The 17,247-nt window shown below is 40.9% G+C and overlaps 1 protein-coding gene across 1 annotated transcript in view; it reads left to right on the top strand.

The window, feature by feature from the left end:
• The first annotated feature begins 969 nt into the window (after positions 1–969).
• Positions 970–17,247, top strand: part of galnt18b (UDP-N-acetyl-alpha-D-galactosamine:polypeptide N-acetylgalactosaminyltransferase 18b) — a 108,578-nt gene continuing 92,300 nt past the window's right edge. The window contains exon 1 of the mRNA XM_059538074.1: positions 970–1,476. Within this exon, the coding sequence (XP_059394057.1) occupies positions 1,239–1,476 (238 nt within the window). The 5' untranslated portion in view covers positions 970–1,238. The remainder of the gene's footprint in view (positions 1,477–17,247) is intronic.

Raw genomic sequence — 17,247 nt, 5'->3', positions numbered from 1 at the left:
ATATAGTCACTATACTTTCTCATTAGCCATTAGCAGCTGTCATTGGTAGACACTGACTTCTATAGACCCCCCCCCCCCCCATACTATGGATGTCAGTGGCTTCTGTCAACAGTTTGGTTAGCAGCATTCTTCATAATATCTTCTTTTGTGTTCAACAGCTGAGAGAAATTCTTACAGGTTCATTTTTCGACTAAATATGTCTTTAATGGTGAAAGAGTGCAAGGTACTGTAAGATACAAGTAGCTGAACACCTAATATTTGACAACTGTTTTACAAGGTTAAATGACCAACTGTACACTAAACTCTTGTACTTTTTGTCAAATTTCTCAATTTTGAATAGGCTGAATCATTTACATGATTCACGTAGCCTGATTCATAACCGAATGTGATGAGAATAGGAATATTTTGCATTATCGGCGAATGCATAGTGAATGTGTGTGCATATTTAAAACAAACAAACAACAAAAAATCAAATTCAAATCGATTACAGAAATGTGTATTCTGTGTTTTTTTTTCTTCTGTATTCTGTTAAATCCTTTGATTACTTTGTTGCCAAATGGCTCCCTGAAAAATACCTATACAATTTATTTAAAGTTATTTATTTAAAGTTATTTAAATTATGAATGCTATTATATAATTTGCAAACAGCCTTACAACTCGTGTAATCAGGAGGATATTGATAAGGTAGACTACTGTTAATTGGTGTAAACCCATGCTTTGCTACAACACTCATCAGTCTCCTCTGCGTAGCCTTTTATTAGTATTAGAGCTTTAAATGCAATGTAGCCTACTCCTTTATTTTGCTTGGTCAAGTCATGTCATGTCTTTTAATACACATATTACACATTTATTACAATTACACATTTTTTTATGAAACACCCGGAGTCTCTGCCTTTATAAAGCACCTCCTTACTGTTACTGGATCATTGTGCAATTGGTCCCATAGATTCCAGCTCATCTCATTGGTCAGCAGGCTCAGGATCAAACCACACACATACTCGCGCACCTTCGCTCTCCTTGCTATACCGCTGTAGATGCAGGACGCGGCGCTTCGTGTTGGAACAAGACGATAGCTGCCCTTTTCAAGTCGCTGGAATCTGTCAGAGCTGAACGGAATGAAGCGCGCTCTGTAGTGTTCAGTAGCATCGCGCGCCTGATTCTCCATCGGAGCACATACAGAGTTGAGGACAGGCGCACTTGTCCGCTGTGGCTCGGACTCTATATGGAGGGATGTCGGAATGGCTTGCACCAGGAGAACCAAAACTTTGGTGTCTACGTGTGTGATACTAAGTGGCATGACCAACATAGTGTGTCTTTTGTACGTCGGATGGGTCACTAATTACATCGCTAATGTGTACATCAAAGTGCCGATGCCTGTCCCAGCCAAAAAGTTGGACGGCGACAGGAAAGGAGAAACTCTGCGGATTATAGAGCGACTGGATCGGCTGGAGAATGTAGTTAATCAGCACATACAAGGTAAGACGAATGTCTGTTTAATTACTGTGCATACAAATGTTACGTTAGAAAGGACGTTTACTCTGTAAAACTATGAGAAATAGAGCTGCAAACCATAAATTCATCACAAATCGTGTGCCAAAAATGAGCCGGTATGCCACTTTCCACAAAAAGAGTACAGAATGGACCATAAGCGTATTTGTTAACAAATGTTGATTAAATAAGGGTGCTTAAATAAGCATTAACATTATAATTGAATTGATGAGTTTTATAAAATAAATACAATTCACCACAACAGGGAACACATTTGCATATGTAGCCTAAATGAATCTGTTTTACAGCCTGGCTATATCATTTTGGACCATATAATAAATTGCTTAAATAGTAAACAATGTTATATTTTTTTCCAACAGTAACTTGGTTAACAGGGTTAAATAGAGGTTGATGCAGTCAACAGTGCAAACATTAAAATATAAATAAATAAATACAACTAAAAATTAAAATAATCAAAAACTGGTCCAATAATAGAGACCCGAGACAGGCCAAAGAGCTCATAGACTAAAAAAAATATTTTCACACCATTAAACACTATATCTTATATCCCTTTCGTTAATTATTTTCCTATGAGAAAATGAAATATGGATGAGAAACAAAAATGATATAAAAAATTATATTATGTAACTAATGATATTTTATTGCTGATGCAGAGGCACAAATTGTTGCATTTATATAGAAAAAACGTTCATTGTTAATGCAACTAAATGACCACCTTCACAATGACTTACCATAGTAACCACAGTTACCTGCCAAATGTATTGCAATTATTGCACTAAAAATAAAACGTATCTATATTGTATATTAAAGCTGTATAAGAAGCATTCTCATTTTGTGCAGAATTTTCTGTTTAGTAACCAGAGCTTTCATCAAAATACTGTAGTAATCTTATATTAGCAGGCACTGTCATCACAAAAACAAAGACAAACAAAATTAAAAATATTTATCACAAGTATGTAGCCATACTATACAGCAGTGGGCTATACTACTGTATGTTTTGCTGTTGTGATGGTAGCTATAGTAACTTTTTGGTAGACACCTTGGTTACCATAGTAAATTTCTGTCTGCACTGTGAACAGAAATGACCTCGGGTGAGGGACATAGCAGTCAATTGTGGAGAGAATATTCCGCTATACAGAAAAATCTATAGTTTCATCATCATGACCTGAATACCGATTGTACATGTGTCCAGTCCTGTTCGAATCAGGTTGATTGCACCTTTCCTGATTGTTAATGACACTTTTATGCAGGTGTGACCTCCAATTTGCGATCTGGCAGATTCACAAAGACCACTGATGATTGCGAACTCCTCTTCTTCTCTCTTTGGAGACTCTTGTTTTTAATGAACTTGGCACTGGCTGAACATTAATTATGAAAAGTGGCTGATTGCTACAGTATCTGTAAAGGTAGTTTAGATCTTTCAGCACTACTTAGCACACATTTCTGGTTTTTGCATCATCATTTATGCTCTTGTTTATTGGATACACTCTTAAAAAGTAAAAGTTTTTAATCTATGCAAGAGCTATTAAACTCCATTGGAGCTTTAATGCACAAAAGGTTGTTTATAGTAGAAAAGGGTTCTTTAGATTGTTTAAATATTCTTTGCATTAAGAAGACATTTTTTTTTTTAGAACTTTTTACAGAAAGGTGTTTTGGGAGACCTAAAATGCTTCTTCTGTGGCATCGCTGTCAAAATCCCATTTTGGAACCTTTATTTTTAAGAGTGTATAATTTAATGAATCTCAGTTACATTAATATTTGGTTGATTGTGAATATATTGAGTGATCTTTATAATATTTATTTACAAAGTGCATGGTGGATTCTACATCTTATAATTAGTACAGCCTAACCCATCTTCCCCCGAAATGCATCTGCCAAGCAGTATACAACAATAAAGCTTTTGTTGTTTCTCACTGTTTGCGCAAGCTTTATTCCAGGTTAGTTTTCTGCTTCTTCAGAAAGCACTAATTTGTTGCAGAACTGAAAGCACAAGCAATTTGCTGTTCTCTTTCTGGTTTATTTGTCTACAACACCATGCACAGCATGATTTGTCTGCTTCACTGAATATTTAAGGAATACAAATTTTGCATTGTCTTTAATGTAACTTTATTAATGGCATCCTTTTGTGCTTTGTTTTATAAGACACACCTCATTGTTAGCGAGATTATTCTGTCATAGTTACAAACTGGGTGTATGTTGATATGGGTTGCAGACAGCCAATGCAGCGCTCAAACTGAATCAAGGGCGCAAACAAACCTCACTGAGCTGAGAGGCGGCTACAGATGATTACTTGAGCAAACATTTCCGAGCTGCAGCCTCAGACACGTTGCGCTGTTTGGCACCTTCTGTGGGGCTTCAGGAAAGGACTCAGAGAGTGCGTTAGGGAACATTTTTTAGTTACCACACATTATTTTCTTTTGTTATGGTTGTTAAGGTTTATCTGAGATACTGTGATCTTTGTAGTTTGGAAATGATTTTAATGTAATATTGTGGGTTCAGTACAATTTAATCTCAACTAAAAGCACCTGAAATGTTGATTATCTCAAAAATAATTCTGATATTTACTAATTTACTCTGATCTTTAATAATGACAACTGAATGCCTAAAACCCAAAATGGCAAGAACTACTTACATTTTAATGGAATAATTAATGTAAGTGCTTTTATAAAATAATAAACCCCATTGCCCCATCATGCCTCGATGTGACCTTGATTTTTGCTCTTTGCTTTAAAAAAAAAAAATACAAAGCAAAGCATGAGTCTTTTTTTGTTAGATTCAACATATGCCACAGTGCTTTTGATTGAGCTTAACTCTTACTGAACTCAGAATATTACTCAAAAGGAATAATTCACCCCCCCCCAAAAAAAATAAAAAATAAATAAATTGCTGAAAATATACTTAACCTCAGATGAAATGAGGAGAAATTTAGCATTATGTCAATTGTTCACCAATGGATCATCTGCAGTGAATGGGTGCCGTCAGAGTGAGAGTCCAAACAGCTGATAAAAACATCATAATAATCCACAAGTAATCCACACCTCTCCAGTCCATCAATGAATGTATTGTGACGTCAAAAGCTGCATGTTCGTAAGATATAAATCTGGACCTAATACCAGCCCATATTCTATAATAACACTTGTTCCTCTTCAGGAACTCGAGCTGCGTCGAAGCGCTTTGGGGAACGCGTTCAGCGTACGCGACTCTGAATATCGTGTGTAATCAGTCCAATGGAAGGGCGTGACGTCACCGACGTGGTGACGTAAGCGACCAGGAAGCTATAAAAGCACGTGCCACGCAGCTGGCGTCAGCTTCGCGTCTTTCAGCAAGCGCTCTGTGTGTGAATGTCATTTGTCCGTCTTGTGAGTCTTATTTACTGTTGTCTGTCCAGTTAAAAGAGCTCCTAGACATGCCAAAAAGCAAGGCGAAAGTTAAGCACTCAGATGGCGATTCCAAATCGCGTTATAGGCTGTGTGTTCCTCCCTGCCCGAGATATATAACGGGTGGGGATACACACAACCTGTGCGTGGTTTGCCTGGGTTCGAAGCCCGCTGAGTCGGCTCTCGAGGGGGCCGACTGCCCGCACTGTGAGCGAATGTCGGTGCGGCTGCTTCGTTCCCGGAGGGCCCTCTTCGAGGAGGGGGCCTTCGCCAGCGTTCCCCGCGGTGCTGGTCCCGCTTCTGTCGAGGCAGAACGGCGGCTGCACTCGTGGGGTTCGCAAGTCGATCTGGTAGAGGGAATGGAGACGGGCCAGTCCCTATCTCCTTCCACTTCTACCAGATCCGGCACCCAATCCCTAGAGTCGGAAGCACGCACAGCGGTTCCTTCCACTCAGGGTGAGGGATCGACGCTCCGCCTCTCTTCCTCCGAGGAGGTCGATGTGGAGTCGCTCGATAGGGATTCGCCACCCCACTCGCTACAGTATGAGGAGCTCTTAGAGGTGGTTACTCGCGCGGTGGCCAAATTAAGTATCGATTGGCCCGCCGAAAAGTCTACCGAACCGCAGAGAAGCAAGCTGGATGAACGCTTCCTGCGCGCGAGTCAGCCACCTCCCAGCCGGGGCCTTCCATTTTTTCCCGACCTGCATGATGAGATCGCCAGGTCGTGGAAACGTCCATTCTCGGCCCGCCTCTACATCCCCTCGTCTGATTACTACGGAAATGTAGTGGGGATGGGAGAGCACGGTTATAGAGCGATGCCCCGGGTGGAACAGACGCTTGCGAGCTATCTGTCCCCTGGCGCGGCATCGTCTCTGAAGGCCCCGGCATTGCCCTCAAAGCCACTAAGAACAACTTCGGCTTTGGTGGGCAAAGGGTATGCGGCTGCAGGTCAGGCTGGTGCGTGTCTGCACACCGTGCCCGTCCCACCTCAGTGCCCTCTAGGGGTCGTTCTGCCAACCCTGCCAGTGCTCCAGGGCGCAGCGGCCCCGGGCGAGCATCGTTCTCAGTATCCTCCGCCCGTGCGCGTAGCGGGGCTGGGACGCTCGCCGCCCCTGCGGGGGTCTCTTACACCAGAGGTCAGTCTCGAGAGACTGATTCCCTTAGTAGATTATTTAGCAGCGTGGAAACTACTGCCAAATGTATCTCGTTGGGTCCTGCATATAGTAGAAAAAGGCTACCGCATTCAGTTCGGCTCCGTGCCGCCTATATTCAACGGGGTCGTTCACACGATAGTGGGCCCCGGGCAGGGTCTGGTTATGGAACAGGAAGTGGAAACCCTATTAGAGAAGGGGGCCATCGAGGTGGTCCCTCCTCAGGACAGGGAGTCCGGATTTTACAGCCGGTATTTCATAGTTCCAAAGAAGGATGGGGGGCTGCGTCCGATTATAGACTTGAGGGTCTTAAATCGTTCAGTTATGAGACTGAAGTTCAGAATGCTCACAATCAAGCATGTTGTAGCTCAGATCAGGTCCGAGGACTGGTTTGTCACGATAGATCTCAAAGACGCATATTTTCATATCTCCATCCTTCCTCAACACAGGAAGTTTCTGAGGTTCGCTTTCGGGGGCGAAGCCTACCAATATCGAGTACTTCCCTTTGGCCTCGCACTCTCACCCCGCACGTTCACAAAGTGTGTAGATGCGGCTCTGGCCCCCCTGCGCACGCAGGGCATCCGCATTCTCAATTATATCGACGATTGGTTGATTTTAGCTCAGTCAGAGCAGATTGCGGTTCGACATCGAGATGTCGTTCTCGCACATATGGGGGAGCTGGGTTTGAGACTGAACGCCAAGAAGAGTGTACTTTCTCCGGCTCAGAGAACCACCTATCTAGGCGTAGTATGGGATTCGACCGCGATGCAGGCACGATTGTCCCCTGCTCGTATCGAGTCGATCCTCATCTCAGTCAAGAGAGTCAGAGAAGGCCAGTCACTCACTGTCAAACAATTTCAGAGATTGTTGGGTCTGATGGCAGCTGCGTCCAACGTGATACCTCTTGGCCTGCTGTACATGAGACCCCTACAGTGGTGGCTCAAGACCAAGGGATTTTCCCCGAGGGGCAATCCGCTTCGCACTATCAAGGTCACGCGGCGCTGCCTCCGTGCCTTAGACATGTGGAAGAAACATTGGTTCTTGAATCAGGGCCCGGTGCTGGGAGCTCCTTGTCGCCGTGTGACACTAGCGACGGACACGTCCCTCACCGGCTGGGGTGCGGTCATGAGTGGCCACCCTGCCCGTGGTCTGTGGAGCGATCGCCATCTAACGTGGCATATCAATTGTCTAGAAATGCTAGCAGTTTATCGTGCACTGAAGCACTTCCTCCCAGACCTGAGAGGTCACCATGTGTTGGTGCGCACCGACAACACATCAGTGGTCTCTTACATCAACCACCAGGGCGGTCTGCGTTCGCGCCCTTTGTACAAGCTGGCGCACCAGATCCTGGTGTGGTCCCAGAACAAACTCCTCTCATTAAGAGCAGTATATATTCCTGGGAAGTTAAATATGGGAGCAGACATACTGTCGAGGCAGGGGCCGAGGCCCGGGGAATGGAGACTTCACCCACGGGTGGTAGATCAGATATGGAGAGTGTTTGGCAGGGCTCAAGTAGACCTTTTTGCGACTCAGGAGACGTCACAATGTCCCCTCTGGTTCTCTCTAGTTCATCCAGCTCCTCTGGGACTGGACGCTATGGTACAGACCTGGCCGAGGCTTCGTCTTTACGCCTTTCCCCCTATCGCTCTGCTTCCGGGAGTTCTGGCGAGAGTACGCCGGGACGGGGTCCGTCTGTTATTAGTAGCCCCGTTCTGGCCGGGCCGAGTATGGTTCTCAGATCTAGTCTCGCTCCTCGACGGCTCTCCGTGGGAGATACCGATCAGGACAGACCTACTCTCACAGGCGCAGGGCACAATAATTCACCCTCGCCCGGAGTTGTGGAAGCTGTGGGTGTGGCCCCTGAGGGGGCACAACTGGTAGCAGCTGGTCTCTCAACTGAGGTTGTGGAGACCCTACTCCAATCCAGAGCTCCCTCTACGAGGAAACTGTACGCCCTGAAGTGGAAGCTTTTCACTTCATGGTGCAGAGACCGCCAGCTAGACCCAGCAAACTGCCCAGTTGGTACAGTTCTGGAGTTTCTACAGGCTAGGCTCTCTGCAGGGTTGACCCACTCTACTCTGAAGGTCTACGTGGCGGCCATTGCGGCCTACCACACCCTTCTCGACGGTCAGTCTTTGGGAAGACACCCCCTAGTTACACGTTTCCTCCGCGGTGCACTGAGGCTGAGACCTCCAGTACGGTCCCGTATTCCCCCGTGGGACTTGGTTGTGGTGTTAGAGGCTATGTGCAAACCCCCGTTTGAACCTATTCAAGATATCTCAGACAGACATCTCACACTTAAAACCTCTTTTCTGTTGGCTATTACCTCTCTGCGGAGAGTAGGAGATCTTCAGGCCCTCTCGATGGCCCCTTCTTATCTTGAGTTTGCACCAGGCATGACTAAAGCGTTCATATACCCTCGAGCGGGATATGTTCCCAAGGTTCCCTCTGTTACACCACGACCTGTAGTGCTGCAGGCGTTCTGTCTTCCTCCCTTTCGGGAGCCCGACCAGGCGAAGCTAAACTGTATGTGTCCGGTTCGAGCACTGGACGCATACGTCCACAGAGCTGCCCTGTGGAGAAAAACTGACCAATTGCTTGTGTGCTACGGTCCCCCCAAGAGGGGTTCTGCTGCTTCTAAGCAAACTATTAGTCGTTGGATAATCGAGGCTATCAACGTCACCTATGAGTCCTCTGGTCGTCCCCCGCTGTCGGGAGCCAAGGCTCACTCTACTCGGGGTATGGCGGCCTCTAAGGCCTTCTTAGCAGGTGTATCCATGCTGGACATCTGCAACGCTGCGGGGTGGTCCACGCCCTCTACATTTGTTAGGTTCTATGGCCTAAATATGCCAGTCACTCCAGGCGCTTCTGTCCTCCTGTCCTGAGCTGTGCTCTTCGGATACACACCAGGCAGGGGTTTGGTAGTCTGGCGGCGTTAGGACTCGTTCCCCAAAGCGCTTCGACGCAGCTCGAGTTCCTGAAGAGGAACGTCTCTAGGTTACGTATGTAACCCTAGTTCCTCGAGGGAACGAGACGCTGCGTCTCGGAGCCATACCCCCGGCACCCCTGCCGGCGCTTGCTGGTACTCGAAGCTGACGCCAGCTGCGTGGCACGTGCTTTTATAGCTTCCTGGTCGCTTACGTCACCACGTCGCTGACGTCACGCCCTTCCATTGGACTGATTACACACGATATTCAGAGTCGCGTACGCTGAACGCGTTCCCCAAAGCGCTTCGACGCAGCGTCTCGTTCCCTCGAGGAACTAGGGTTACATACGTAACCTAGAGACGTTTTTTGTTGTCTAAAGACATTTTTTTAGATCAGTTTTGGACTGCCTTGGCTTATAAACGGTGCTTGATCTGAGCATATGTCTCTCCTGATTCAGATGAACTGACTTTTTCACTGGAGAAAGCAATATTATGGACAGAAGACTTGTATTTTAGCCAGAAGCAGCAGTATAAAAAATAAAATAAAATAAAATAAATAAAACAAAGACACAGCTTTTCACTTCACAAAACACTTACTGGTAGAAAGGCGGCATGTGGATTACTTGTGGATCCCTGTGATGTTTTTATCAGCTGTTTGGACTCATTCTGATGGCACACATTTACTGCAGAGGATCCACTGGTGAGCAAGTGATGTAATGCTAAATTTTTCCAAACATGTTCTGATGAAGAAACAAACTCATTTACATTTTGACTGCCCTGAAGGTGAGTACATTTTCTGCAATTTTTTTTTTTTGGATGAACTGTTCCTTTAAGTACATTCATTTTCCAAAGGCAGGATAACTATAGTACACTTGTAAGTGGAGCTCTGTATCTTACTATACAGTACTGACCACAAGGTTGTTCTAAACTTCATCATTGCAGACTTTACAGTGCCTCTCTCTCTGTAGCATACAAGTGTTTTCCAGAATGAATGATTTATGTGGAAGAGGTACATGCCAGCTGTGGTTCTACCACCTGGTACAAACCAGGTGCCTGATCTCCCTGTCATCCTCAACTTGATGAAAATGCAGCATGCTTCAGCACAGCAGCTCTTTAGCGCTGTAGTGGATTTTCTGCTGAAAGCCAAAGAGAAATAACAACAGAATCACTTAGTTCCTCTTTCAATTGTGTGGTTACATTGTGTAGAGGAGCAAAGTGAAGCGAACAGATTCTCAGCTCATATTCTGTTTATCTGCTCTCATACCATTTGCATTTAGCTTTATGCAAAGCACTGCACCGTGTGCAAAGACAAATCAAGAAAATAGCATTTCATGGGAATAAATTCTGCGGCAGACGAAGCAGGAATAAGTATTTCTGTTGTGGAATAGGAATTGAAATTTTTTAGATCCCACTATATTGATTATGACAAACACTGTTTTCTTTGAAGTGGAACAGAAAAGTCTTTGTTTTTTAACTGTAATGTTGAAATTAATATGAAATTTCACAATGTGACAAGCTTTGTAAAAAAAAAAAAAAAAAAAAAAAGGGAATTTGAGTGAGGAAAAATGCAGAGCTAGACATGGATTTTATCAATTGGGAATTGATTTGATTATTTATCTCTATATCACAGGTGGTTGTTATGTAGTAAATAATAATGACAATAATTAATTCCTTAATACAATAATATTTTGGACTTAATTCATGTCCTACCGCATTAATTACATTTTTTGGGGGGGTCACTTGACAAAACACTTGATTAAACATTTCCAGCTTTTATTCACATTGGGATGTAATAAAATATTTAATATTTTTTTTATTTATGTCAGCATATAGTAATTATAGGAACACCAACACCCATCATATTTGTACTTGGCAATTAAATGCTAGTCCAACTGTTCAGCGGATTTGTTGGCTAGCTTGATGAATTCTCACCATTGTTTGTTCATTGTTTCATATTTCCGGTTCAACTGCACTGAATTCAAGCGCATGAACACCATGGAGAGAATATGTCTAGATAGGCTAGACATTATTTATGATATTACCACCTGCCTCTTTAAACATGCCTACATCAATTAGCAGTAGTAATGGAATTTCATTGTAGGCTGATTTGTTTGGTTATCAGAAACACCTTTACATTTTTTTACTATTATTGCTAAAGAAACTGAGATGAATAAACTGAACAAACTAAAACTTACAATTTTCTCATTAAAAAAATGCCTTGTTGCAACAGACACAAGTGCCAGCGGAAAAGCTGCAGGTCTTGTTGGATTAATTTGAGAAGTTGAGATGTGATGGTAATGACAAGCAGCCTAGTGCTAGTTTTTTTTCAGATTTGACATATATTTATGCAGCCAATACTATTATTCCTGTTAATGTAAAAGTGTGTTTTAGAAATCTACAGATGCTTTGAATTGTAATTTTTTTCTCTCTGAAGCTTATTAGGTGTATTTTAAAGAATGGCCTATTTATGAACATCACCTAACTGCTGTGTAAGAATGTATGTTATGGAATATATGGTTTGATGGCAGCGTGATCTGAGAAGAGTCAAATGGATGACACCGTCTCCGAGGACTGCGTTTGCTTCTTTGAGAAGCTGTGATTTTCCATTTCCTCTCATCCTCTGCTCCCTATGAGTCTCCTCTAATAAGCAGCGGGTTGTGGTTAATTACCTCAACAGAAAGGCATGGAAACACAGCCGAGATGTTGTATTTGGCACCCCTCGGAAGAGACTCAAACTTTTTCAAGTTGCCCTAAACTGTCCTCTTGACTGACAGATGGCTGTATGAGTGAGGAGCCTCGGCAGGGCTGATTTATGGCCGTGCTGGAGGGTTTATCCTGTGATAATCACAATGAGCTCTGTTAAACAAAGACACGGCAAAGCCTCTGATCCAGAAAGACAGGCTATTAATCAGTACAGCTCACACGCCACACGTAGGTGCTTGAATTTATAGTGCTTTAACTTGCTTGGCATTTAAAAAACTAGTAAATTAGGGTAGTTACTGGGTTTTATACTGTGGTCTCTCAGTGTGTTTTGTATAAGTCGATGTCCTGTAACTTAGCATGATGAAGCGCCACAGTCTATTCAGTCTATTAAGATGCTGCTGTCCCTGCTGGACGCCCCGATCTGGGTACCCCCTGGTCACTGTGTTGGTTTGGTGGATTCAAAATGCCTTTGTGCTGTATTTCACATTATTTGAAAACATTCTTTCGGCCCTACATAGTTCCCCCCTCTTGGACGTGGTGCCCTTGGACGCGTGTCCAAATGCCCATATGGTAAATCTGGTCTTGTCAAATAAATCTGTGTCAGATGCAAAATATTCTAAATCTCAATTTCTTCTGAAATAAACCCAAGTAGCATTAGATTTTTTAAATTGATGCTTATTGGTCAATATTTAATTGTGCTGCTTATTTCTCATATTATTATAAATTACATTTTGTTGCAATGCAATGCTGACAGAAAGTTAATCTTTAAAAATAATTTAACAACACTCTTTACTCTTTAGTATTTCATCACATTATAATCGGCCATAAATAATACAGGTGCATTACTAATTAATAAAACCTTAAAGCAAAACTTTTTTTTTTTCATGCACTGGCCAATTTAGAGATTTCAGGCTATTTTGCTTTCATAACACATTTTCAGACTATTGGAAAGAGAGATATTTTTTTACATACATACTTTTAAAGTTTTTTTTTTTTTTTTTGTAAAAATTAGATTTTTGAGTCAGAATTCTCCACTATGGCATTTATGCACCATACTTCACACTTTCTTTCTAATTCTATCTTTATTCTGAAGGTTTTTAACAGATGGATTTAAAAAATATATAATTTGCCTGACATGTATTTTACATTTTATTCCTGAGAACAGGGAACAATGCATTTTTTCCCTTTTATTCCTGGCGGTTGATCCAAAATCCCCTCTGTAAAAAAACTATAACTTTAATATGTCAACTTGGCTTTGAACTTGTTTTGATTTCTGTTCTCGGATTTATGCAAATTAGTGTATATTTAATTAGATAGTGCCTCATTTGCATATTTCAACATAACATTTCAGAAAACTTGTAGCACAAAACAATTACCTTAATTCACTGTGATTAATCAGCTGGGGAAAGTATGCTGTTATGTATTAGTAAAAAATTACCCTATTCAGCTGTTGTGTTTTAGTCTAATATTTACATCTTCTTTAAACTATAAATATGACCTGTATACAGTATAATAACGATAAAGAAAAACAATAATAGCAAGTGTGTACTATACGTCTAATATAATTCGAAGCCACTCTTGAGTGTAACTGTGTGTTAGAGTGGCACATTAAGACTTCATGAATGGAATTGCTTGTTTCATTTCCTCTGCAAGTGTTCATTGCCTTGGACTTTGCAGCAAAAATCAAACCAACCATTTTATCTGGCTGATCTGTTACCCTTTTAAAACAGGTCATTCAGGGGTATAAGCCTTAAATGGGTTTTTCCATCTGTAGTCATAACTACAGCAGTAATGCTGCTCGGTTTTGATTGTATTGTGCAAGACAAATGCTTTTATTCTGCCTGCTTGTCTTCTTGATTGAGTTCTGTAAAAACACACTACAGTATATTCCTTCTCTTCATTCGAAGTGCACACTCATGCACAATGAAGGTTATGCTACAGTATCTCAAAAGCTTTCTTGCTGAGATGATTTGAATAGGTTCGAATTAAAGCAAGCAGCACAATGCAAATACCTACTTGTTTTGTGCCGTGCATGTTAATTTCTTGGAATAAACAATTTGACCTAACTACAAAAAACAGGACGGAGTAAACATACCTTGATGTAACCAAAGTAAAAATTAGCATTAATTATAGCGCTCTAAAGTGATTGGATTTGCATGTCTGTTCAACCCAGATTTAACACAGTCTTGTGGACTAAAAAAATCCAGTTAATTAAATATTTATCCATGTGCAACGACGGTATGCTTGGAAAGCTTAAAGAGAGTCAAAACATGCTATCACCGAAGTCAACCTTATTTTGCAATGTCGACTGTATCTCTAATAGAGAACGTAACCTGCTTATATCAGGGGTCCTCCACACTGCGAAAAAAATGCACAAGTGCAAATTTTCTTATTTAGGAATTTGTATCCGAACTCCCAAAGGAGCAGAAGGAACATTTGGCACGCTGGTGCAAATTGAGGTCATGTTTCACTATATAGCACAGTCACCACCTACCGTTGAGAACGCTTTGAAGAAACACATCATAACTATAAATATTTTGCTTGTCATGGTACTGGGACAAACAACAAAAGTTGGTTTATCAGAATAAAGCAGGCATTTTTGGGTTCACTTCTCCCCTTAAAAGGAAGGTCACTGAAGATCGATAAAAAGTTGTTCTTAGTGAGGTCTGCACTCTAAATAATATTTTTTTATTTAAGCAGGGAATAAAACAGGGGATGACATCACAACAACAAAAAAAATACATTTCAGCTATCAGCCTTCTTCAGTGTAAAAAAAAGAAAAAAAGAAGAAGAAATTAATACTTTTATTCATCAAGGATACATTGAATAGTTAAAAAGTAAAGTAATTTATAATGTTATAAAAGATTTATATTTCAAATAAATTTTGTTCTTTTGAACTTTCTATTCATCAAAGAATCCACACACACACAAAAAAAAATAGAAAAAATAATTTCAACATTCAAAATAATAAGAACTATTATAAACAAAATAATAACAATCAAGCAATCCTCATATTACAGTAATTTCGGAAGGATCATGTGACACTGAAGACCAGAGTAATTATGCTGAAAATTCAGCTGTGTATCACAGGAATAAATTGCAATTCAAAATATATTAAAATAGAAAACAGTAATTTTAATATGTAATAATATTTCAGACTATTTAATCCAATAAATGTAGCCTGGGTGATTTTTATATTCTTTTAAAACCAAAAAAATGTCAACACTATCATCTGCTGCATGGTAATAGTTATAGTTAATATGTTATTTTTGTGATTTTTGTTCTATTTTGTTAACATTTTACTGATGTTTTTTTATATATATAATGCTGTTGTTGCTGTTTTATAAAATCTAGCAGCTGTGCGTAATCGTGACTTTACCAGGGCTTAGGGGTATTGTTAGGCATGACGCACAGCCCCTAAAACCACCTTAACCTAGAAAAAATATGGAAAGGCCTGGCCTTAAAAGGCTTATTTCTTTATTATCTAGCATATAAAAAAATGAAGGCTATTAATTTCTAGTTCTATTATATACCTTTGTATCATTTTGTTTTTAATACATTTTAGTCCTAAATTAGTCTTCTGGGATTGTCAAAACAAGCAAAAGGAGATTAGCAGGGAGGGAACATGTTTTCTGTTTCTTATTTTAGCAAGAAAGAATAAGAGGAGAGAAGCGCCAGATGATGCCTGTGATTCAGACAGCCACAGACTCGCTTTCTGTCCTCTTCACTCTTGAATTTGTGATTCTAATTAGAAGCAATGGGATGTAATTAGTCATTAATTAAGACAGAGCCAAGCAGAGCACAGTATCTCTGAGTAAGCACAGCTAAAGGAAGTCAGTCACTCTCTGAACTTAAGAGACATACGGTTGGAATGAGCTCACTGTCTTTTCCAAGGGCTCATGCGGCGCTATTCACCACTGTGCAGCTGGAAGGGAAGAAATGCACTTGATACAGATACGCTTGATTATCAGCTTGTCTCATCTTTTTATTTTTAGCTAGGGATTTATAGATAATAACTGATTACCACTGATCTGTATGCCACCCAAATGCATTTTAATCGCCTGTGCTCTAAGCTTTATCATCACATCTGATTCTATCTGCCTATATGTCTTTATTTATCATTCTGTTTATCATTCTATTCATCTCTCATTCTGTTTGTGTTTTAAAGACTCCCTGTATTGAAAATCAAGTTTTAACCTGCAGGGCATTGATTTTCATGGGTATCGTTTACATTTTATCGATACCGATACTGATACTGCTTACCAATACTTATCGATATTATTATCGATACTATTTAGTGCAAAAAGATATGAAGTTGTTGAAAATGTCAAGTTATTTTTATTACAGCTGAACTTTAGCAACTGTGTTAATGGTCTTTAGTCAAGAGCACTGAGTTATTTTTCTCTTTGTGTTTTATTTTATTAACATTAAAGGAAAAGTTCACCCAAAAATGAAAATTGTGTCATCCTTTGCTCACTCTTAAGTTGTTTTAAACCTAAATGAAATTTGTTGAAGTTATTTTGAAGAATGTGGGATACTAAACAGTTGCTGGTCATGAAAGAAGAAAGATGCTGTGTTTACAACTGTGATGACGAGCGCTTATTAGGATCAACTAAACGCTGTATTTTCAAAAGTATGTGAAATATTTAAAGCTCGTGGCATAGAATCTTTAAAATATGTCTGAGAGTTTTACACACTGAGAGTTATTGTGGCGACATTTCCACACCTCGAAACGTGTTGATGAACGAAACAAACTGATTAATTGTTTGACATGTCAGTCAAACGACTTCATGGGCAGGCTTTGGCCAATGGAAGCTGCAATGAATTGCAGACCTTCAGTCAAATGCAAAGCTTTATACAAAGACATGGTCTAAAAAAGGCAGGGTCGAACACCAACAAGCAGATATAGCTTGGGCAAGACAAAGAGTAATCCAGAGATAGGCATGGGTATATTAACAAAGAACGTGCTCCAGAGGGCGAGGCAAATAGGAAATCCAAAAGACAGGCTATAGTCCAGACGAGGAGCAAACAGTATCAGAAATGGCTAGACAAAGGGATAATCCAAGACAGCCTAAATTCCAAGATGGACAAGGGAGGGAACAGACAAGACGAGTTAACCAGACTAGGATCAAGACACGGGGAACAGGCAATCAAGGAACAAGACTGAACTATTGATGTCCGCTTTTGAAACAGACGAGCTCTCCATAAAACAAGCCCTTGTAAATTAATAGCAGGCTCTGTAAAATAGCTATCACTGACATAGTGATAAGCGCTAACAATACTCGTCATTTTATTAACAAATATGAGTTTTAAGGGATACAATTATTGACTGCAGGTTGACATTAAATACGTTTTTCAAGGTCACCATACATAGATTGATATTTAGACCAAAAGGTCCTTGTTCACAGGGCTGTTTTTAATCATTTACTCATCCACATGACATTCCATCTGGTAGATTTCCTTCTTCTGTGCCAAACACGAGGAGAACATTTGAAGAATGTACTTGTCACTCTTTTCCATTTCATGAAAATAAATGTGGATCTGGACCACCAAGCCCCAAAATGACCACAAACGCATCATG

Source organism: Carassius carassius, chromosome 3 (genome assembly GCF_963082965.1).
Source record: "Carassius carassius chromosome 3, fCarCar2.1, whole genome shotgun sequence".
NCBI lineage: Eukaryota > Metazoa > Chordata > Actinopteri > Cypriniformes > Cyprinidae > Carassius > Carassius carassius.
This window is presented reverse-complemented; position numbering and strand designations above follow the sequence as displayed.